General features: G+C 41.1%; 1 protein-coding gene across 5 annotated transcripts in view; it reads right to left on the bottom strand.

The window, feature by feature from the left end:
- Positions 1-23,771, bottom strand: part of KIAA1549L (KIAA1549 like) — a 284,289-nt gene that overhangs the window by 52,732 nt on the left and 207,786 nt on the right. For 4 of the 5 annotated variants that reach the window (XM_051967501.1, XM_051967504.1, XM_051967503.1 and 1 more), the window contains exons 13-15: positions 21,798-21,940; positions 12,166-12,344; positions 7,424-7,638 (exon numbers count right to left, since the gene is read on the bottom strand). In XM_051967501.1, coding sequence (XP_051823461.1) covers positions 7,424-7,638; positions 12,166-12,344; positions 21,798-21,940 — 537 coding nt within the window. The remainder of the gene's footprint in view (positions 1-7,423; positions 7,639-12,165; positions 12,345-21,797; positions 21,941-23,771) is intronic. The other variant, XM_051967502.1, reaches the window with a different exon arrangement.

Raw genomic sequence — 23,771 nt, 5'->3', positions numbered from 1 at the left:
TTATAAAGTATTGTTTTTAAAAAATTGAGTAGTGAGGAAGTCTACCAGTTCTGTGTAACAACAGCTCTTGGAATGATATTATATGATAGTAAATTCAATAATGATTCCATGACCATTATTGTGGAACAATAATTCTGTAACATAACATACAATAATGAATTTAACTCCAAACATAAATTTGTAAATTCCACTTTAAAAAAGCATTTTTGACATAGCAACCCTGGGAAGTGCAAGTAATGTTATATACCCGTTTTATAAGACTAAGAGATAATTGTTCATAGTCATATGATGAGTAATAATTGGCACTGGGATTTTTAACCTCACATATTCTGACTAGAATGGAAGCTCTTTAAGGATAGGCAGTTTCCATTTTGATTTTGTATCTGCAGCAATGAGCATGGTGCCTGGTACACAGTAGGCATTTAATAAATGCTGGTTGGCTAACTTTGATTACTTTATTGATTGATTATAGGTTCTAGGCACTTTCCATCACATCATGCTGTCTTTCAACATGTTGATGGCAAATGTTAATCTCTCAATTTTGAGACTGGGGAAAATGAGGTTCAGTGAAATCAGCCAACATTTCCAAGACCATAGAGTTAGGGGCAGAGAGGAAGGATAAGAACCCTGCTTCTGAGTAAGCTTTCTATCCCCAGCACCTACATACAGGAAACTCTAAGGAACTTCACACATTTTCCCTCCTAACTTTAAATTCTTTGACTTTTATATGTCGGACTGGAGATGAATGGTGTAATGGTTTGAATCTTCTTCCCTCTACTCTCTTCCCTTGATCATCCATCTGTCACAAAGCAGCCACAGCAATATTTCTAAAGTTCAGGTTGGACCATGCTATGTCCCTGCTCAAGAAGCTTCACTGGCTTCCAACTGCTACTAGAGATAAAACAGAACTCTGTCTGGCATTTCCAACCCTTTGTCATCTGATTGCAACCTGGTTTTTGAGACTGATTATACATCTGACAAGCTGCCATCCTTGCTGTTCTCATACACTGGATTCCATTTCCCCATCATGCACCCCTGCCATACCTGGAACGCAAGCCCACCCAGCCTCCCACATATCACTGCTCAGGCCTTGCTCACGCCCCTCACTCCACTTTTTAATGTTCTTTTTTCCTTTAAATTATAGAAGCACCTGAGAGTTAGGAGGGACTTTGGTGGTCATATGGTCCAACCCATAGACAAAAGGAATCCCCATTATAACGTACCTAAGCAGCGGCCATCCGGCTACGGCTTGAAGACCTCCAAGGAGCAGGAACCCACACCTCTCGAGGCAGCCTCAAACTACTGTTATTCACTCTGTGTATGTGAACACCCACCCACAACTTCATACTGGTACACCTGTGTGGAACTGTCCCTACATTTTTCTGCAGGTAGGGACTGTCTTTATGGGAAGGAATCATCTCGTTTGGGAAATAGGGTATTTTCTGAGCAACTTACACACTATCAAAAGCCCCAAAGTATTCACATCCTTGACCTAATTACAAATCGTTTTTGGAAAAGCAGACTTTCCAATTGTCCGGAGATTGCCAATTAGCCCATTTAGAGAAGATTCACTAACAAGAAAGGAGGCACTGGGATTAGCAATTGACATTTAAGTAGGTTATTTTGTAACTAGGAGGAATAGACCCCAGGATTTTCAAGTAACACATAAAAGTCTGAGATGAGATCTAGCTTTCCCATTCTCCCTCGTGAAAGAGGCAAGTCACTTGAAATCCCTGGGTCTCAGGTGTCTTCTGGCTTTAAATCTATGATTCTTCCTCCCTCCCTCCTTCTCTCCTTCTTTCTTCCCTTCCTTCCTTCCTTTTTCCTTCCTTCCTTCTTTTCTTCCTTCCTTCCTTCCCTCCTTCCTTCTTTCTTCCTTTCCTTCCTTCCTTTTTTTCCTTCCTTCCTTCCTTCCTTCCTTCCTTCTTTCTTCCCTTCCTTCCTTCCCTTTTCCTTCCTTCTTTCCTTCCTTCCTTCCTTCTCTCCCTCCCTTCCTCCCTTTCTTCCACTTTTCTCTCTCCCATTTTCAAAGTTAATGCTTTATGGTCATCTTTCAAAGTGCTATTTCACATGGATCCCAATGGATCAGACCTACCAGATAGATAACATTTCTCCTTGGGCATAAATTACTGATTTCAATCCACTCCAGTTCTAATTATAGATACCTTGTCTAGATATTTTTCTTCCTCAGCTCCATCTCTTATAATCCTTAGCATGAATACTCAGGTCAAGACCTGAATCCAAAAGGGGGTCCTTCCTAATCTTGGCCACTGCTCCTCCCTGAAACTGCTTTGTTTTTCTTATCTATATATATAGCATTTTTGCTCAGTAGACTGGAAGCTTTTATGAAGGCAGACTGTTTGCTTTTTGCCCCTTATTTCTAATAACTAGTATAGTAGCTAGCGTATTTTGTTGTTTAGTCATTTTTCAGTCTTGTCTGATACTTCATGACCATATTTGGAGTTTTCTTGGAAGATATACTGGTGTATTTCCTTCTCCAGCTCATTTTACAGATGAGTAAACTGGAGCAAACAGGGTGAAGTGACTTGCCCAGGGTCACAAAGCTACTAAGTGCCTGAAGCCAGATTTGAATTCAGAAAGATGAGTTTTCCTGACTCCAGGCTCAGCATACCATCCACTGTACCACCTAGCTGCCCACGTGGCCTCTATAGGCACTTACTGATCATTGTTGAACTAAAATGAACAGATCTCACTACGAAATCTGCATCTTTTCATCTATTTTTTTCAAGTCACTAACACTATGGCCAATCCATCGTAAAAACTTCCTCGGTGTCATTTCGTAGCAATAACTTGTTACATTAACAAAGCCTAATTAGTGTCCCAGTAAATTGGGCTCTGGTTTAAGAGTTATTTCTTTTTTTATTGAAAATAAAACCACATTGATTTGATTTGTAAAGTGGAGCTGATGCTTTCCAATTTGCTTTTATAACTTTGGTTATTTTCATAGCAGGTAAAGGCTTAGTTGAGCCGGCAAATACTCTGTCCTTCCTAGGAAGAAGCATCTAGGCCAAGTCTGTTGGTAGCAATGATAAATATTGGACCACAAATCTCTGTTTATTTTATTTATTCCACCACTTGTTTATTTTCTGTTTACTGATGTATTTGAACTCTGCATCATCTTTACTTCCTAATCTATTCCCTCTACCCAGAAAGCCATCTTTTGTAAGAAAAAAAGAAAAAGGGTCAGGAGAGTTAAGGAAAGCATTCCAGCCAGACCAAGCAACCCGCCACCCACTTTGACAACATGTGCAATGTTCCACACCCATGGTTCCCCAACTTCGCTAAGAATCGATCAAAGATTTAAAGTTGAAAGCCTTCTAGTCCAACACTCTTACTTCACAGATGAGGAAGCTGAGGGTCAGAGAGAAGGGGTGAGTTGCCTGAGGTCATATTAAGTAGTAAAGAGCAAAGGAAGGATATGGATCCAGATCCCCCCATTCCAAAGCCAAGCCTCTTTTCAGTGATCCATATTTTCTCAATTCTTCTTCAACACTAAAAACTTTTGTTAAAAGAAGAATATTTAATTTAAAGTTCCATTTCCAAGTCATAGAATTAGAGATTTAGAACTAAAAGATGCCTGAATGAGTCATCTAACTTAATCCCCTCATCTTAAAGATGAGAAAATGGAGGTCAAGAAGGATGAATTCAATTCAATAAATCATTTATTCAGCTCCTACTGTGTGTCATGAGGCAGCTAGGTGATACAGTGGATAAAATGCCAGATCTGGAGTCAGGAAAACTCATCTTCTTGGATTCAAATCTGACCTCAAACACGGATTAGCAGTGTGACTCTTCACCTTGTTTATCTCAGTTTCCTCATAAATAAAATAAGCTAGAGGAGGAATAGCAGACAACTCCAATATCTTTGTCAAGAAATTGCCAAGTGGGATCGGGAAAAGGTGGACGTGATTGTAACAAATGGATAATATCAATCAATATCAACAATGGATAATATCAATCAATATCATTGATAACATCAATATCAATCATTATGTGCCAAAAGAAGCAAAAGGCGATTTCTGCTTTCTGGGAGTTTACAATCTAAGTGACTTACACAAGGCCACACAATCTGGGTGACAGAGCTTAGATATGAAACCAGGTCACTGATTCTAACCTGAAGTCTTTCCTACTCTGTCATATTGATCAACCTTAAATAAACCGACCCAAATGATCAGTACAGGTCAATGGGTTGCTTTCCTGCCATACTTAGCTTCCTCACAGAGTTCTCCTTTAATTTATTAGGTACTTTAGTAAAGAAACCAGTTCTAAAAAGAACAGAGAAATGAAGAAAGCACAACTTCTGACATCAAAGAGCTTGCCAAAAAGAGGAAGAGAAAAGAAATTTTCTCCTGTGTATTCTCTCCTCTCCAGGCTTTCCTGACATTCCTCCCTCTTGCTTATCCTCCCACCTGGCTGTTCACTTCTCAGTTCCCTTTTTTGGAGGTAATGTTCATTAAACACAGGAAGGGGGTGATGGCTTGTGCCTCTCTTTTAGCTCTATACTATCCCACTTGGTGACTTCTTTAGCTCATTCACTTAATGTCCCCATGCAGACGATTCCTAGATACACATTTCCAGCTCTAGTCTTTCTCCTGAGATATAGTCACATATCATACTTTATGGACATCTTGAATTGGATTGTGGCAGGCATCTCAAACTTAACATGTGTAAAACAGAACTCTTTTTGTTTCCCCCCAAACTTCCCTTTCATTCTTAACTTTCCTATTACTAGGGTCAGAAAGACCCTAATTTAAAAACGCTAGGGTCACTGCATTCTGGGCTATGGCCACTCATCTTGACCTTTGCCTTACAACTGGTCTTCAATTTCTCAGAAGGAAAGGGTGATGTTGATGACTTTGTCATCACTCTGCCTCACTCCCATCCAATTCTTGCACATGTCAAGACATCATTCTCCTGACATCATTGGTCCTCTCCAAGAATGAAGGAGGAACAACAACAATTGTGAGGGGACCACCATCCTCCCACTGAGCCAAGTTTGCAACCTTAACTCCTCATTCATCCATTTATAAACAATCCCTTGTGAAATCTCATCTCCATGGCCCCAATGGCCTTCTCCACCTTTTGTCTGAAGGATTGCAATATCTTTCTAATTATTCTTTCTAAATTATTCTTTTATTTTTCTCTCAATAATTCATATGAGGAGCAGCAAGTAGACATGTAGATGTAGATTGTGTCTAAGAGAGTGAAGGGCAAGGAGAATGGAAAGATAGGAAGGAGGAAAGTTTTTGAAGCTCTTTAAACGTCAGTCAGAATACTTTATATTAGATTTTGGAGATCATGAGCCACTGAAGTTTGTTGGGTAATAAAAAATCATTTTGGTAGCTGAATGGAAGATGGATTATTGTGGGAAAATAAAATCCCTTTGTGGATTCCTTCCTTGGTAATGGCTGTGCCTCATGCCTGAAATACTTTTCCTTTTTACTTCTATTTCTTAGTTTCCCCAGCTTTCTTCAAAATTTTGCTCAAATCCCAACTGCAAATTTTTTCTTGTCGCATCCTTATTTGCCCTATAATTGTTTGCATTTCCCTTCTGAATTCATTTTTTTCTGTATTTATCTCACATGTAGCTAATTATTTACAAGATGTCTCACCCATTAGAATCCTAGCATTGTTGCCATGTTTTTGTAACCCAAGTTTTAGACAGATGCTTGGAATACAGTAAGTGCTTAATAAATGCTTGTAGATTGACTGACTTAGCTGATGACATTTTTTGTAAGCAATCTTGGAAATCTCTGTGACTCAACCTTATTTCCATCTGTACTATTCTCAATCTTCACCCATCCCCAGGCTCTCTGAACATACACTCCATTCCCAGTAAAACTCCATTCAAGTGCTCATAAATATAGGTGCTTAATAAATGTCAATTGCCTGACTGATGGTTCCAATTTAAGTTCAGTTTGCCTTGACTCAATAAACAGTAACAGAGCATCTGCTCAGTACAGCACTCGGCCCCTGTCCTCAAGGAGTTTACAATCAACTGAGGGTTTACATTCTCTGCAAAGTGTCTCAGAGAAAAGAAACAATTTTATTTTTGCTCTTGCAATGTATATATATCCTTTCAGAGGGAATTTTATGTCTCTGCAAAATAAATAGCCCTACAGTTCAGTTCAAGAAGATGGAAGGGCAAACTATTTATCTGCCTGAAACCCAGAAAATAATGTCAGCACTGAACTCTCTATATCTTTCTTCTCCAATTTATGACACGTTTGCACATCAGAGAAAAAGCCCGGCCTAGAAAAATAGACATTTGGCCCAGCACTGAACTCGAGGCAGGAGGCCTACAAGACTTGATGGATGGCGAAGGCCTCCTGAATGCAATTTTCCTCTTCTTGGGGGAGAAAGATATTAAAACAGTTGAACAGCAAAGGAAGACAGATGGAAAGCAGGAAGGGACCCAGACACATTCTAATTCGACCCTTTCATTTTTACAGATAAGGCAACTGAGGCTCAGGGGTGATAAATTATTTTTTTATAGATGAGAAAACTAAGGTCCAGATATATTAAATGACTTGCCCAAGATTACTGAGGTAGTAAGTGTCAGAGTCAGGAGGTAAACCCATGTCCTCTGATTTCAATGCAATCCAATAAGCTTTTATTAAATTTGTACTGTAGGCCGGCATTGGGTTCCCAAAATTAAAAATGGTCCCTGCCCTCACAGAGTTTCTACCGGCAGGGGGAAGTGAACAACACATGCACATAAGCGCCAGATGTACACAAATAAACACAAAGCCATTCCAGAAGAAGTGCATTAAGAAATAGAGGGAATCAGGAAAAGCTGCTTGCCCAAAATTTTAAAGGCAGAATTTCCAGGAAATGGAGGAGAAGAGGAAGAGTATCCTGGAAGGCAAAATCTCCTACAAAGTCATGGAGGAGGGAGATGGGACACGGTTCTCAGAGAATGGTCACCATGAGGGAATGAGCGAGGGATAGTCACGTAAGACAGGGCCGAGCCAGATTTAGAACAACTCTCAGTGTCAGATAAAGCAGATCGGATTTTATCTCAGAGCCACTGAAAAGGGGATGCTCTTTCCCCTGGACCCCGGATGACACCTAAGCGGTTATTTCAGGTCCGTGCAGTTCCCTGATTGGCCAAACCACCTCCTCCCGACTACGTTGTAAGGTAGCCTAAAACAAATCATGTAAGAAGTTCTGTGAGGGCTTTCTCTCCCATGTCCCCCCATCTCCTCCATTTATTCTCCTGCTAACCCACTATTGAGCCCTGAATTTCAGCGCTCCTCCGAGTCCCAAGCAATATCCCTGATGGAAGAGAAAGGCCGACAGGCTTCCACGGCCAATGACCTCCGAGTCAGAGACGCATCCATCCCGGGGACCCACTGTCCCCTGGACGCCCGTTACTCTTCCAGGCAGCCGCCGGACTTACCTGTTCTTAGGTTCGCCAAATGGAGAGGGCGCCTCGGGCTCGGGATCCAAGACATGGTCGAGGTCCTTGGGGGCTTTCTCGTACATCTTCCGCTCCGTCAGCGCCTTGTTCCCCTCCACTTGAGGGAAGTCATAATAGCCTTTGCGCTTTGCCTTGAGGCGCAGCTTGTTGCGGTAGTGTTCGATGTCAGACTTCTGCTTCAAGGCCTTGTTCACCTGCCGAGAGAGCAGATCCTCAGGAGAGGGGCCCGGCAGGTGTGCGAGGCTTTGAAGCAGCCGGCCGGGCCTTCTCCCCAGACGCTGCCCTGCAATTTTTTTCCTTTCAAACCTGTGAGTTTATTGGTCTAAGAAACTTCAGGTAAGGAAATTCCTTCTACCACAGCACAATCAGCACCTGCTTTGCAATCTGTAATCCCAGAGACGTGACTGGGGGCCAGGAAAGGCTGTATCCGAGGCTGCCCTTATCCCCGGGGCCTCCTGACTCAGCTCTTCATCCACTAGGCGCACTACCTTTCATTTTGTAATTTTGTCCTCTCTATGGGGACTCAACTGTGATATTTCCCCCCTTTTGGAGCTGAAGACTGAGCCCGGGGAAAACCTGGGTCAAGATTCGGTTTTTTGTATTTTCTATTTGTGTGGCCATGGGCAAAAAGTGAGACTCAGTCTCCTCATCTCATGTTTAGACTAAATACTCAGAGACTGTTGTAAAAGCGGGATGTAAATGTGAACTATGGTTATCCCAAATAGATTCAAACTTTAGTCATCTCATGTGATAGCAGGAAAATTTTGGATGTGAAATCTAAGGACCTGGGTTCAAATTCTGCTCTGTCATTTATTACTTGTGTGATCTTGGACAAGTCCCTTACCTGCTCTGAGTTTGAGTTTTCTCATCAATATAAAGACATCTATACTATAATGACTTTAAGGGTTCCCTCTAGCTCCAAATCCATGAACCATTTATTAGGCACCTATTAAAAATGGATAGATTTCTGACCTTGAAGCCAAGAAGACCTGGATTCAAATCCTGCAAGAGACTCTGGATAGGTCCTTTAACCTCTTAGCATCTCCAGGCAATTCTCTAACACAGGGTCTTCAAATTCTAATAGAAACTGATCCCTATAGGCTGCCTAGGGACTTAGGAAAGCACAACATCCACATTGTCTATGTTGTATTGCCTTATAAATTACATTTCATGTAATTATTTTAATCTCAGTTAATTAATTTAATTAAAAATAAATTAATTTGTCTTATTAAACATTTCTCAATTACATTTTCATCTGCTTCAGTCCTACCAACAGCACTGGAACTTCCCAAGAAGTTGACCCCTCTGCTTTAAGACATTAAGATACAGACAGAGGCTAACCAAGGCTTTTTTAAGAACAGGTCTCAGTTTGACTGAGGCAACACCCATTCAGTGATTAAGGTTTAGTAAATAATGAGGCAGAGAATGGCCTCTTTTATCTAGTTAAAAAAAATTAATCTGGGAGGGTTTCTGGTCAAAACAACAATTGCTGTTTACATTCACTCTGAGCCAATCAGGATGCAAATAATAACCCAGTGGCTTGACTTGGGATTTACTTTTGGCCAATCAATGAAAATCAATGTGATTTGGGTCTATGGCATGGTCCTTAAGAAAGAAATCTGGGATTAAACCCCAATTGCGTTACAAGCACTGGTAATACAAAGACAGAAAAAGGAGTCCTTCCCTGAGGAGTCTGGATATCAAGTAGGTTTTCACTGTTAATAAACGATAATCAGGTAATGAATCTCCCATTTCTGAGAAAATATTTATCTCCTGTTTTTGGTTATAGGGATATGGGCCAGTAGATAAAAAGCAAATAGAAAATGCGATGAACATTGAGTTAAGCAACTGTCATGACACACACAGCAATAAAATGGGAAGATAAACTGAGCATGATAGCTGATAGATGAACACATGATTGGGTTATCAGGGAATTGGCCCCCCCCTCAAAGGGATCTGCCATGTTGGGCTTGAAAGGCCATAGATTAGAGGATCAAAGGTTTAGAGGTCATAGAATCCAACACCCCCCTTCCCTCCCATTTAAGAAATAATATAGCTAAGTCTATGAAGGGGGATTTGAATCAAAGTTGTTCTGATTCCAAGTTCTGGGGACTAGGAGATGGGAATTCATTCTCAACTCAGCCATTAACTAGCCAAATGAGCCTGGACAAAATCATTTTATTTCTGTGATCCTCAGTTTCTTCACCCATAAAATGGGAACAAGCTTATCTTTCCTACTTGCCTCTTGGGGGTCATCATTGTGTCAAACAGAATAATTTTTAAGAGTATTAATATGTTAATTAGTTAATATATTAATATATAATGTATCTTGTAAACTGTCAAGTGTTATATAGTTACAGCAAGTGAGAACTGAAACATTTATGTAGGAGAGGGACACAGGGAAGCACTTTAACATACATTATCACCTTTAATAATAATAAAACACCTTGAGGTCGACAAAGCATATAACAAATATTATCTTATTTTGTTTTCAAAATCTTGGGAGATGTCTGCTGTTATTATGAATGTTTTACAGATGAGAAAACCGAGGCAGAAGAGATAAAATGACTTGTCCAAGATCATACAGTCAGTACAAGTCTGAGATTGCATTTGAACTCTTCCTAAATCTCAGGTCCAGTGCTTGCACCACTGAGCCACCTAGTCGCCTCATTTAGTCCTCATAAAAATCTTGTGAGGCAGGTGCCATTATAATTCCATTTTATAGATGAGGAGGGCAAATCTCGGGGTGATCAAGGGATTGATTTCTCCAAGGTCAGAGCTACTAAGTATTTGAGATGGGACTTAAATCTAGGTTTTCCTGACTCTCAATCCGGTGTTGGATCCATCATTAGTAAGTATCATTCAATGGTCTTTCATCAGAACAACTCAATGTTGGTTTGTTTGCACAGTGATGTCTTGACACTCATTTTAAAAAAATCTTTTTAAACAAACATCTTTGGTCTTTTTATCATTTTTATTTCCAAATATATCCCTCCTATCCTTCTACTCAGCGAGCCCCTCCTTGTAACAAACAAAAACAGAAAAACACAGTTTGACAAATGGATCTTGTTTGACAATATATGCTATATACTCAGCTCTTCTCTAGCTCAAGATATGATCATTGGCACTATATACATTATGAATAATCACTGTCAAATATTTACATATTGTTTGTCTTCAAATCTTTCTCTATTGTATACACACTGCTTCAAGTTCCTATGTATTCGAATTCATTCTCCTCTCAGCCATCAAAGTGTTTTTGTTGTCATTCTCCCACTCAGAAAACTTCAGTGGCTCCCTATCACCTCCAAGATCTAGCATACCTTCTGCCATTTAAAACTCTTTTCAACCTAAACGCTTCTTTCCTTTCCCATTTTCTTGAACTTTACTTCCTGCTACATGTTCTACAATAAAACTATACTAGCTCACGTACTTGTTGTTCCTTGCACAGGATGCCTCATTTCCTACCTCCATGTCTTTGCCTTGGCTCTTTCCCATGCCTGGGATACTTTCCCACATCACCTCTAACTCAGCATCCCAAGATGCATCTTTGATCCCAATTTATTTAGAGAACTTCTTTCATGGACTCTTCCAGCTGCTAGCGCCTTCCCTTTGACTTCACTTTTGCCTACTCTGTATTTATACTTTTTGTGCCGAATAATTTTCATCTTGTCTTCCCTATTAGGCATATGTACATATACATACATATACATATTTATATCTATATCTCTATATACACACAGTTACCCCTTCCACATTGCGACTTTCCCCACTGTAGTTTTGATATATCTAAAATTGGCATAAAAATTAAATGGGGATTTGGAGGGGGAGTTTTTCAGAAGTTACAGATGGCATATAAAGGCCAGCAAAAGACACAGAAACTCAGAAATGCAAGAAATATATGTATAGAATTATAGACTATCAACATGTTTTATATCAGCACATTTTACCTTTTAATACCATAGTCACTCAGATTCCCTCTTTGACATGAAGGGAGGGCCAAAATCCTTCACAGATTCTCCAGATTGTGGAGGTGCTGTGCCCCGAACCCCCATGATGTGTAAGGGGTAACTGTACACACACACACATTTATACATATGTGAAGAGCTTTGCATACCCAACAGAGGGCTTTATATTTGATCCTGGAGGTAATAGGAAAAATTTATTGGGTAGGAAAATGACATGATTCTCTCTCTCTCCCTGTGTCTGTCTTTCTCACTCTCTGTCTCTCTGTCTCTCTGTCTCTCTCTCTGTCTCTCTCTCTCTCTCTCTCTCTCTCTCTCTCTCTGTGTCTGTCTCACTCTCTGTCTCTGTCTCTCTCTGTCTGTCTGTCTCTCTCTCCCTATCTCTCTCTCTCTGTGTCTGTCTCTCTCTGTCTCTCTGTATGAGACAGAGTATGTATATATTCATACATACGTGGGTATAGTATGTATATATTCATACATACACACACGGATAGCCCCAGACCACCTCACTCCCTGGAATCACACAGCTCTCAGAGAACCAAAAATAACTGAATCAGAAAGGAACAGAGAAATAGAGAAATTGCCTCTCATTCTGGCTTGTATTTCTGAATCAACTATATATCAGCACAAGTCCAGACCTTTCCCACTGAAAAAAGAAAGGTCCTTGTAACTGATTATTCAGAAACGGCCTTTCCCTCCCTAGGTTCTCTCAAATCTAATGCCTGATTTTCGCCAGCATCTCCCCAAAGTCCTTACCTCTCCATTAATGATGGCTGACTCCTGGCTCCGTTCAGAGGCCGGGTGGGCAGGGGCCAGCGCAGCTGGCTTGATGGCGATTAGTTGTACAGAGCCCGAGGAGGTGTCAAATGGATCAGCTACTGGCTTGCCTGTGCTATCAAAGAGACCGGCGCCTTCTTCTTCATCGCTCACAGGCACTAAGGAAAAATGCAAATAAATAACTTTATTCCATGGTGGCTGGTGGGCAAGATGTGGTATGAGAGATGCTACCAGAAGATGTATAACCAGAATAAAGAGTGGGGAGGGAGTCACCGAGAAAGAGAGAAATCAGGAAGATAACTGATGGACAGCCCGATAGAGTTCTGGCCAGCCAAGCAATGGCCTTAGAAAATGACCTTCTGGGCTGCGGAGAGAGAGAGAGAGAGCCTTTACGGAGGAGGTAAAGGGGAAAGGGACCTTCCTTGAGGTCAGGAGTCCCAGCTTTTCTTCCCACCTCAGACACCTAGTAGCTAAATGATTTTGTCATTCACTACTTGTGTGAATGTGGAGAAGTCATTCAACCTCCCTGGGAATCATTTGCCTCACATGTAAAATAATGAGTTTCCCCTGGGGCCTTTTCTAGCTTCTACCCATGATTCTAAATCCTAAATTCTATCTTTGCTACTTGATGCTTTTATGACCTTAGCTTAGTAAGGTGCCTGGCGCACAGTAGGTGCTTCATAAATATCTGCTGACTGACAAGTCACACTTCTCTGGGACTGAGTTTCCTAATCCTCAAAGTGAGGGGTTTGGAGTCGATAATCTCTGAAGTCTCTTCCAGATCTGGGGCTGGGAACCTATGTCCCAGAGTCCTTTAGAATGCGACCTCTTTGAGGGAAGGGACTAGGTTTTTGCTTTTCTTTTTAGCCCCGTTGTTTGGGACAGAAATTAATAAATGTTTGTTGATTGACTGAGCGATAAGACTTCATCTTTTTTGTGAAGGGAAAGATTGTATAAGAAGACCTATAAAGTGCTTTTAGGCTCAAGAACCATAATGACAAGACTAGTAATTTAAGAAACCTTGATTTTTAGAATACCTTCAAAATCAATCAGCATTTTTTAGCACCTGCTTGTGCATTTTTCTAGATGCCTGAATTACAAAGATAAAAATGAAATAATCTCTGCACTCAAGGAACAAACATTCTGGGGAGGGGAGCTGCAACATGTACACAATATATATAATAAAAATGTGAAGTAATTTTGGGGGAAGATACACTAACAATTGGAGGAGCCTAAAAGGGATGGGTGTAGGTGGCAGCTTGTAAGAGGCATCTGTGAGAAGGAAGTCATTCCAGCATTGGGTGACAGAGTGCCGTGTGTCAAGAAGTCATCTCACCATTTTCAGCCTCAGGTTCCCCATCTGGAAAATGGGGAAAATCATATTTTCCTTGCCCACCTCACGGAGTGATTCTTTTCTATATTTCCAAGATTTGTGATTTCATGAATATGAGCGTCAATCATTACAATTCAATTCTACAAGCATTTAAGTCTCTGCTATGCCAAGGTCTGAGCTAATCAATGGAAGTCCATGGACAAAAATATAACTATCTCTGCCCTCGGGGAGCTTACATTTTAGCAAGACAAACAATATGTAAATATTTGAGTAAACTAAAAAGGTAAACAAAATCATTTCAAAAGAGGGGCAGTACTAGTAGTTTGGAGGATGAAGAAAGATCTCAAAAAGATGGTGGCCCTTGAGCTAAACCTTGCAAGAGAGAGAGATTTGAGGGAGCAGAGGTGAGGAATAAGCTCATGGGGCTCCAGGCTGCTTGTATATGCTTAACCAGGATTCAAACTCATCTTCCTGACTCCAAGGCAAGCACAGTGGACTATGCAGGTCAACTTTGGCTGCTCTCGTTCCACCACTTGCACGCCATTTTGGAATTAAATGCTGCCTGTACTCTGGTAATTATCTGCCTCACCCTCCTACTGGTTCTTCCCCTGGGAACCCTGAGCTCCTGCCATGATTGGAAATAGAACATACTCTCCCTCACCTCCCTCCTTCCCATAACATAATTCTCCCCCACCTCTCTAGTTCCCCTTAATTGTGTTGTCTTTTTCTATTCAGATCTGAGCCTCTCACTGGCAAAGCCTGTCTGGTTTATTTGTATTTATATCTCTGGTATTTAGCAGAGTGCCCAGCACAAAGTAAAACCTTAATAAATATTTGATCCATTAATTCATATCGAGATACCTGCATTTACAGAGCAATAATTCAATCAACAAAATGCTGAGCTATATTTTACCTTGACTCAGATATCAAAGTTAACTTTCCATCTCATAAACATTTATTAAGTATGGACTGGGAAAACAAAACTCAAATAAGATACAGTTCCTGACCTCAAAGGTTTACAATAAAAATGTTATTCATAAATGCTGTCAGTCCTTTTTAGTCAAAGGAGTCCCAGTTCTAGCGAGCAATACTCCCAAATAATGGAATTTTTTTACTGAAATCAAAAGAATCTATACCTTAGAGGGTCAGTCTAGGAACCTGTCTGATGCAAAGAAAAAATAATTGATTTGCTAAGACTCTCTAAGCTAGTATCAATAATGGACAGTTTCAACTCTAATCTTCCTGACTTAAGTCTATCCACCATGCCAGATTTCCAATCATAAATCATTCCTTCGCAAATGATTTCATAGTTTGATTGATTTCTTTAGTCAAAAGCAGCACACGCCTTTTCCCCAACAATCCCAAAAGGCCAGTTCAAGGTGATAACCATTTATTTCTCTGTTGATTCCCCTCAGAACCCACTTCTTTCCTGTCTATGGCAATCACTGACTGGGTTCTCTCACTGCATCAAGTCAGTCCTGCTCTATTGAGTTGTCAAGTTGACCTTCCTCAAGCACGAGCCAGGGAAGTCATCCCCTTATTCAAAAAATGCCCAGTGGGCTCCTTATTATCTTCAGATCAAATCTAAAATTCTCTGTTTAGTTTTTAAAGCCCTTCATAAACTGACTCCTCCTCACCTTTCCATTCTTCGTACACCTTCTTCCTTTCTCCATATTTATCAATCCAGTGACACTGCTCTTTTTGCTAATCCTTGAATGAGCTATTCCATCTGGACTCCAGACTTTTTCCCTGGCTGTTTCCTGGGCCTGGAATTCTCTCCTCATCTCCACCTCTTGGCTTTCCAGGCTTCTTTCAGGTCTTAGCTAAAAATACAAGAAGCCTCTGCCAGTTCTCTTTAATCTTAGTGCCTTCTTCTGGGTTCAGCCACAATTTATCCTGGATATAATTACTTTGGTGTAGTCTTCCCCATATGAATGTGAACTCCTTGAGAACAGGGACTATAATTTGTCTTTCTTTTTATTCATAGCTTTGAGCACATTGCCTGGCACACAGTAGGGACTTAGCGAATGCTCGTTTTGAGCATTTATCACTGAATGACAGTAAAGTGAATCCTTCCTTTTCCAACAGACTTTTCAATTCCAATAGCTGAAATCTGTCTTGCCTCTCTCTTAACTGAGTGACAGAAGGAATACTGGGCCTTAGATGCACCCATGTGATTTGTTTCTTTTTTAAGTATATCCCATTTAAATAACTAAAAGACTGAAAATGTATTGAGGGCAACTCAGCAAGAGATAAATTTAAGCCCCCTGTTCCCACAAGGAAGTAGACAATTTAGGAACAAAATATGTTTTAGATGTTACGTAAAATATGGATGTAATAGCAATTTTGTCATGCTTTTGCCTCTGTCCACCCTACTCCCATCTTCTCGACAGATTGAGATGTTATTTAAATTATCCAGAAACACACAGCTTGTATCATTCTGTCACTAAATGTAGCCCAAAAGATGAGTCAAATTAAAGCCAGTAAATGAAATTACTTTAGAGGGCAGATAAGACCTTCCATAATCCAATAAGAAGTTATTCAAGCAGCTTGTTTTTTGATCCCATCTTCTATAGGAAGTCTTTTTTTAATCTGTTTTCATTCTCTTGTGCTTTCTCTCTGTTAATGACATCCTAGTCATCCAGCATCCAGCTCTTATGTGTGTGTGTGTGTGTGTGTGTGTGTGTGTGTGTGTAGTCTCTCTTATCAATTTGTGGGCTCCTCAAGGGCAGGGACTGTCTTCTAAGCCCAGAACTTAGCAATGGTGCTTAATAAATGTTTACTGGCTGACAATGGAGAATTTAATAGCAAAAAAACTCTTCTCTGAAATTTGTATTTACAAGATCCTACTTGTCCATGTAGCAAGGAGAGTGAGTAGCCCCGGGAGGACTGTGTGTGAACCCCAGTTTATGCCATTAACTGGCATTCCATATCAGACAAGTTACTCAGACCAGATTTCCTGCCTGAAACGAGAAGCTTCCATATGCTGACAAGAGGCAGTGTAATGGGGAGAGAAGAAGGCTAGTCTCCGAGCCAGGAAGACTTAGATTAGTGTAATACATCTTAGCTGTGTGACCCCAGGCAAGTGTCTGGACCTTTTAGTGCTTCAAGTAACATTTTAGACTCAGTTACAGATGATTTGTGACTCTGAATCAGTGGAGGGAGGTCTTAGACTGGGAGGTTCCCCACACTGATGAAATCAGGTCTGGATCGAAGGGGTGGGGGGAAGAGTAAATATGACAAAATGAATGTCCTGGGCATTGAGCAGAGGCAAGAGTCCCCCTGGTCTCCGCCCTGGTCAAACCACATTTTGAGGATTATTGCCAGTTGGGCAGCCATGGGCTAGAAACTAGAATTTCTTGAGGGCAGAACCAAGATGGCAGGTGGTTTTGAGGAAAATATGGCATCAAGGGGCCAGAAAGAATAAGGTATTTCAAGAAGAGAAAACCTGGGGGAGCACCCCTATAACTGATGGTGTCCAAAGGGGTGATTCGTAGGAGAATCTGGCTTGCCCCCATGGGTAAAAGCTTCAGAAAAGTGGATGCAGGCTTGACTTCAGGGAACATTTCCTAACTTTGAGAAGGATACAAAAATGGAATGAAATGCCTGTCTCAAGAAAAAAGGAGATGGATTCCTGTATGTCAGGGAACAAAATTTTCAATGAAAAGTGTATTTGGGGGTGACACAGTGGATAGAGCACCAGCTCTAGAGTCAGGAGGACCTGAATTCAAATCCAGCCTCAAACACTCACTAGCTGTGTGATCTTGGAAAAGTCAATCAATCTCAGTTTGCCTCAGTTTCCTTAATTTAAAATGGGTATAACTATAATAGTACTTATCTCCCAAGGATCAAATGAGATGATATGTGTAAAATACTTTGCATGGTGCCTGGAACATACTAAGTATTTAATATATATTTGTTTCTTTTTCCACCCCTTCTAAATCCCTTTTTTGGTGGGATTTAAAACGAACTCACTAATGATTCCCTTCTTATAAGCTATTTTCTTTGTTCTCTAAAATAATGAGAGACATCATGGTTTAGTGCAGAGAGAACCAAACTTGGATTGACCTGGATTCAAATCCTCCCTCAGACCCATATTAGATGTGTGAACTGGGGCCTTTTGTAGTTTCTCAGGTGACATGCTAAACTAGAAATGAAAAGAATCCAATTCAAATATCCACTGTCCTTTTTAATAATATCCACTTTAACTGCATGGGTTGAAGTGTGACTCTGAAAAGAAAGCTGGGCAAGTCACTTTCTTTTGCCCTACTGGGCAAATCACTTAGTCTCACTGAACCTCAGTTTACAACTCTGTAAAATGATGGGTTTGGATTTGATGACCTCCCACTCCAAATCCATGAGCCTATGTCTATAGGTGACTCTTCAGAGCTATGGGCTTCAAATCCTTCACTTGTTAAGCACAAATAATATATCTGAAATACCTGACTCGCAGGGTCTCTGAGGGGAGGCTTTGTATTAAACATGAGATGCAACTGTTCTTACCAAAAAGAAGTCTCTTCAATACTAAGGACTCAAGTCTAGTTCTCTCTAAAGCTAAATCTGGAGTTCTGGTCTAGTATCTATTGAATTTTGTATTTGATAAATCGGCTTGAACTTTTTCTCCTGATGTTTGAAGACCTAAATATTAAATCTTAACTAAATTATCTTCCCAACCATGCTACATTTTGCTATCTGGACACTTCGTCCCTTTCCAGTTCTGGAACCATGATCGTTTAAACTCTACTATTGCTTCTAGATGTAGTGTGTTAACCTCCTTCCTTCCTCTTTTTTCCTTTTCCTTTCCTTTCCCCTTTCCTTCCTTTCTTTTCCTCTCTCCTCTCCTCTCTTTTCTCCCTTTCCTTTCCTTTCTTTTCCCTTCCTTCTCCTTCCTCCCTCCCTCCTTCCTCCCTCCCTCCCTCCCTCCCTCCCTTCCTTCCTTCCTTCCTTCCTTCCTTCCTTCCTTCCTTCCTTCCTTCCTTCCTTCCTTCCTTCCTTCCTTCCTTCCTTCCTTCCTTCTTTCTTTTCTTCCTTTTCTTCCTTCCTTCCCCCTTCCTTTCCCCAATATTTCAAAATAAAATTATATATTTGGCCTATTTTTAAGAGTACAAGATCAGGTTTGGGGAGGATTATGAGTCCACAAATTTTATTGAGCCCTTTCTGAAGGCCAGTAATTCAGTGGGTATACTGGAGGAATACAGTACATAGAATTACTGTATGATATGCTTAGATGGCAGCATAGCAACAAGAATATAGATTTAGGGCAGGAAGAGACCCAGGAAGCCATTTAATCCACCTCTTTCATTTTATAAAGAAAAACACTTTGGTAAAAGGAATTTCAATGGCTCACCCAAAGTAATGCAGAAAATAAGTGACAGAAGTGGAGTTTGAACCCAGATCTTCTGACTATAGGGCCAGGGCTCTTTCTATTATATATGAAACTTCCAAAGTCTTAGATATGATACTTATCAACAAGCTACATGAATTAAAATTAGGTAAATTTTAGACGTGGTTGATTGAGGGGAATTAATGCAGAACTGTAGACTTGGAAAAGGGGCTTTAGTGGGGATGCCTCAAAGCTTGGCCTTTGGGCCACTGTCATTCCCTCTGCTTCTCTGTGACTTGGATGAAAACATAGACAGGGATGCGCGTCAAATTTTCATCTGAGGAGGAACAGTTAACATTCTGGATGATGGAGTCATTATCCAAAAGGATGCTGGTAGACTAGAACACTGGTTTGAATCTAAAAGATGAAATTCAATAGAGTAAATGTGAAGACTTGGATCTGAATACAAAAAATCAACTGTTCAAGCATGATACAGGGGAGATATGGAAAGCTCTAAGTTATTCTGGAAAGGATTTAGGGTTTAAAAAAAGTCAAAAAAATTAATGTGATCTTAGGCACATTAAGAGAGGTATAGTTTCCAGGAACAGGGAACTGAGAGTCCCATTGTCTTCTGCCATTGTCAGGCACCTGGAGCTCTGTGTTCAGTTTTGGACACCAAAGTTTAAGTAAATTGAAAAGGAAGCTCATGGGAGTACATGATAGCTATGTTTAAAAAGACAGAGCTGGGAAAATGGGTGGAGGTTGCCCTCCAATGATGATAACTTCCTTAAAGGTAAGATGCTGCCCCAAGGATTGCTGGGGCTACCCTGTTCTGGAGGTCCTCAAGCAAAGACTGGATGACCATTTGTCACAGTCTGATAATGGGGATTCCTTTGGCACGTGGATTGGACAGTTGGCGCCTGAAGCCCTCCTAGCTCTCAAAATCTACAAATCTGTAATATTTCCATGTGTGAGGGAAAGCTGGTGAGCCAATATAACTGAATCATAAAATGAATAAGAGTGAGTCATGTGAAAAGACATGCTGGAACCAGACTGTGAAAGATCTTAAATGCCATAAGAGATGAGCTTCATCCAGAGAGGCAACAAGCAGCTGCTAACACCCCAAGGATCCACGGATTAGACTTCTGTGAAGGAGACCTCCAGGGAAAAACATCCCTTCTCTCCACAGAGGATCTCTCAGGTCTTCTTCAGATAAGAACAGAGACACAGAGGGATATATCAAGATAGGAGAAGAGGACTATGGGAAGGAGTCAGTCAGCCAAGAAATGGACATTTGGAAAGGAAGCAATGGTGTTTTGTAGCTATGGGGTGTGGGTACTTATGAAGCTTCCAAGCTGGTCCTTTTCCATACTCTAATTCATCTATCACATAGTTATCAAGGTGGTTTTCTTAAAGCACAATGGTACCTCCCCAGCTCAACAAATTCTGCTGTTCAGTCATGTCCAGCTCTCCAGATTAAGATGGGAAAAGATCCCACTTAGGGTTTTCTTGGCAAAGATACTTCAGTAGTATGTCATTTTTTCCCTCTAGTTCCTTTTGCAGATGAGGCAAAAAGAGTGAAGTGACTTGACCAGGAAGACACAATTACTAAGTGTCTGAGGCTGGATTTCCTGAAGACAGGTGTTTTGCCTTCTTATTCTTTAATTTAGCACTAAAAATGCCTTTTTTATTGGTTTTATTGGATTGATGTTTCTGTATAGTATTCATGTGTGTGTCTACATTGAGAGTGTGTGTCTAGACCAGCTATGGCTCAATTCCTCCCAGCTCTGCTTCTGATTTTGGACTTTCCCACCTCTGTCAAGAGTTTTCTCACTCTACAGACGCCTCCATCCATCCCCGTGGCTCTCCCCCTCCTCCTATTAGTGATTTCCTAATAGGAACTTCTACTTGAAGATGTGCCTGGATCAGCCATGGCTTCTTTTTCATTATTAACAGATTGATCCACCTGGTTCCCGCTCAGGTACCTTTCCCCAACACCCCGCCTCGCCAGCTCCCTTCTGCATCTTGCATCCCCTCCCCACATTACTATCCACGCATCATGAAGATGAAGACTATGTTTTTGCCCTTCTCTATAACAGAACTTAATATAATGCCTGCCGCATAGTCAGTGCTTAATAAATGTTTGTAGTCTGACTGAGTGACTGAGTATTAGGGGTGTGAATCTGTTCAGTGAAAGTGTTTCGCTCAAAGTCAAGATGGTAGTAGTATGCATTTCTGATGTGAACCTGTATCTGGCAATAGAAGACCATCCCTCACCCCACAGTGGGAAGATGCATCTCTTTGGGATATAATCAATCAATATTTATTAAGTGCCTACTGTATAACAGGCACCATGCTAGAGCCTGAGGATCCAGACACACACACAAATCCTACCCTTCAGAGGGCATCTATATTATTGGAAAAGATACCACATATGTAAGTGGAAGGGGCCCAAGAGGACACCTAGTCCCACCTCCTCATTTTTCACAGATGATGAAACTATGGCTCAAGGAATTTATCTGACTTACTTAGGGTCACTAAGTATCTGAGGAGCATTTGAACCCAGATTTTAATGACTCTAAGTCTGGGATTCTAACCATTACACCATAGGTGAAAACAATTATAATTAATTTGGAGAGTGTGGTAGGGGTGTAGGTGAGTATTCAGAGGGTGGGGTCTTTCTGTAATACTCCTGTGCACCCGGGAAAACAGCATCGTGCAGTAGAAAGGTTGCTGGTTCTAGGAGACCCCTTATTAGCCAGGTGATCTTGATTGGCTCACTGGTAAAATGGAGATGATAATACTCGTCTGGCCTCTCGGATAGAGCGGCTCTAACACTGGTAGTTCTCAGAGCCAGGTAGGGGTGATGGGGATGCTTGTGGGTCTGTCCCAGGGAGGGATGATGGCAGCGGGTGGAGGCGACTCCCAGCCCCAGACCTCGGGCCCCTCTCTCACCATTTCTCTTCCTTCCCTCGTCTTTTGTCACTTTCTGCTGCTGCGCTGTGGCCGCCACTGTCACGTTCTGGGGCGAGGGTCTCCCGGGACTGGGCTTCCCTGATTCGTTGCTAAGGACCGAGCCGTTCTCGCTGGGCGACCTGCTGGAGGTAACCATGGCAACAAGAGAGGCAGTAAGTTTCTGTTGGAGCCGACCATCCCAAGGTTACAGGCTCGGCCCCTCCATGGGGGCACACACTTAGATTCCGACTTCACACAAAAGAACACTTTAGCCCGAGTGCTCGCTCCCCCTCCCCACTCCTCCCCACATAGCCAGGACAAGTGTTTTGCAAACACTCAGTTCTGAAAGAAAGCTGGGGGGACTTAAGTGCCGGTCCTATTTTTCTTTCATTAACCTGTTGTGGCTTTGGAAACAGTAAATAAGACAGGCTTTATTCTAAGCCACCTTTCCAAACTCCAAGCTTTGGCAGCTGCCACGAAAGCCGGTCAATTCACAGCCACTTCCTTCTAAAACTGATTGTTGGGGTGCCCTACCCCCTGCCCACACACAGGACCACAGACTTAGCGCTAGAAAGTAACCATAGAGGATGGAGTACGGGTTTTGAATCTTGAAAACCAGGATTTGAATCCTGCCTCAGTCACTAATAAACTGTTTGTGATGGAACCTACCTAACTCACCTCCACTCTCTAAGTTTCTTTATCTGCCAAATATATTCGATATTCTAAGTGTTAAACTAAATAGTAAATGTTCATCCCCTTTCTACTGCCTTTGGGCCTTCTGCATTGATAAATGGGACCTGTCCTTAACCAGCACAGTTCACTAGGAATCTGTGCTTATTTCTCTTTTTAGCACCAGATGCAGCTCTGATCTCCTACCGCTCTGTGGAAAGATCTTCATCTCTCGGAGGTCAGCCGTCACTTGGTACCTGGCTCAGCTTTCTCCAGGAATGGGCAGAACAAGGGGAGAAGCTGGCCCGCCGGGCCACATTCCACCCACACAAAAATAGTTTCTTTCCTTTGATAGGAGCCAGGAAGGCAGAGATGCCCAGGTAACATGAAACCAGTCTCCTTTCTACTCTTTATTGTCCTAATTCTGAAGAGAATGGTGTCGATGAGACTCATAATGGGAACAGATGGATGGTCAGGGAACAGTGAACAGGCCAGTTTATGTGGAATGAAAATGGTATAAAAGAAGGTAGTTATAAAGGGAGACTGAGAAGGGAGGAGGGAATCAGATTGTGGAGGTATTTCAAATGCTACAATGAGGAGTTGACATTTTATCCTAGAAGCAATAGGGAGCCACTGAGAATTTTTATGTGGGGAGAAAGGAAGGTGCAGGGTCATTTCTCTGTTTTGGTAGCTGTCAGGGGCATAATGAATGTACTGGAGACAGGAGAAATTAGAATCAAGGAGACCAATTAGGAGGCCACTGCAATGGATGTAATAATACTCATAGTGCCAACCATCAGAGCAATTTCCTCATATGTGGACTCATGTAGACATATTATTCTTTTCTTCATTAAGCAAAGATATTATCACATGCTGTCTGTAGTGCTTTGTGCTAAGTACAATTATTAATAGAAAAAGAAAAATTATTCTCATGTTCTCATTAATTTCCTTATCTGCTCTGTCTATATATTAGGAGGATATAAAGGGGATCTTACACATGCACATATGTATATGTGTACATATGTACATAAATATGCTATATATATAAACACACATTTAAGCATTATATGCCTGACATTTGTAAAGCAGCTAATGCTTTTCAAAGCAATATTATATATATTGCTATGGAATAGGGCTTCTTAAACTTTTTCTACTCATGACCCTTTTTGTCTCATAAATTTTTACACAATCCCAAGGGATGGATATATATACATATATATATGTATATATAATAAGTATACAAATCAAACATTTACTTATAATAAATCATAATTTCATGACCACAACATTCAGTTACATGACTCC

This window comes from Antechinus flavipes, chromosome 6 (assembly GCF_016432865.1).
Source record: "Antechinus flavipes isolate AdamAnt ecotype Samford, QLD, Australia chromosome 6, AdamAnt_v2, whole genome shotgun sequence".
Lineage (NCBI taxonomy): Eukaryota > Metazoa > Chordata > Mammalia > Dasyuromorphia > Dasyuridae > Antechinus > Antechinus flavipes.
The sequence above is the reverse complement of the archived record's forward strand: the minus strand, read 5'-3'. Positions and strand labels throughout refer to the sequence as shown.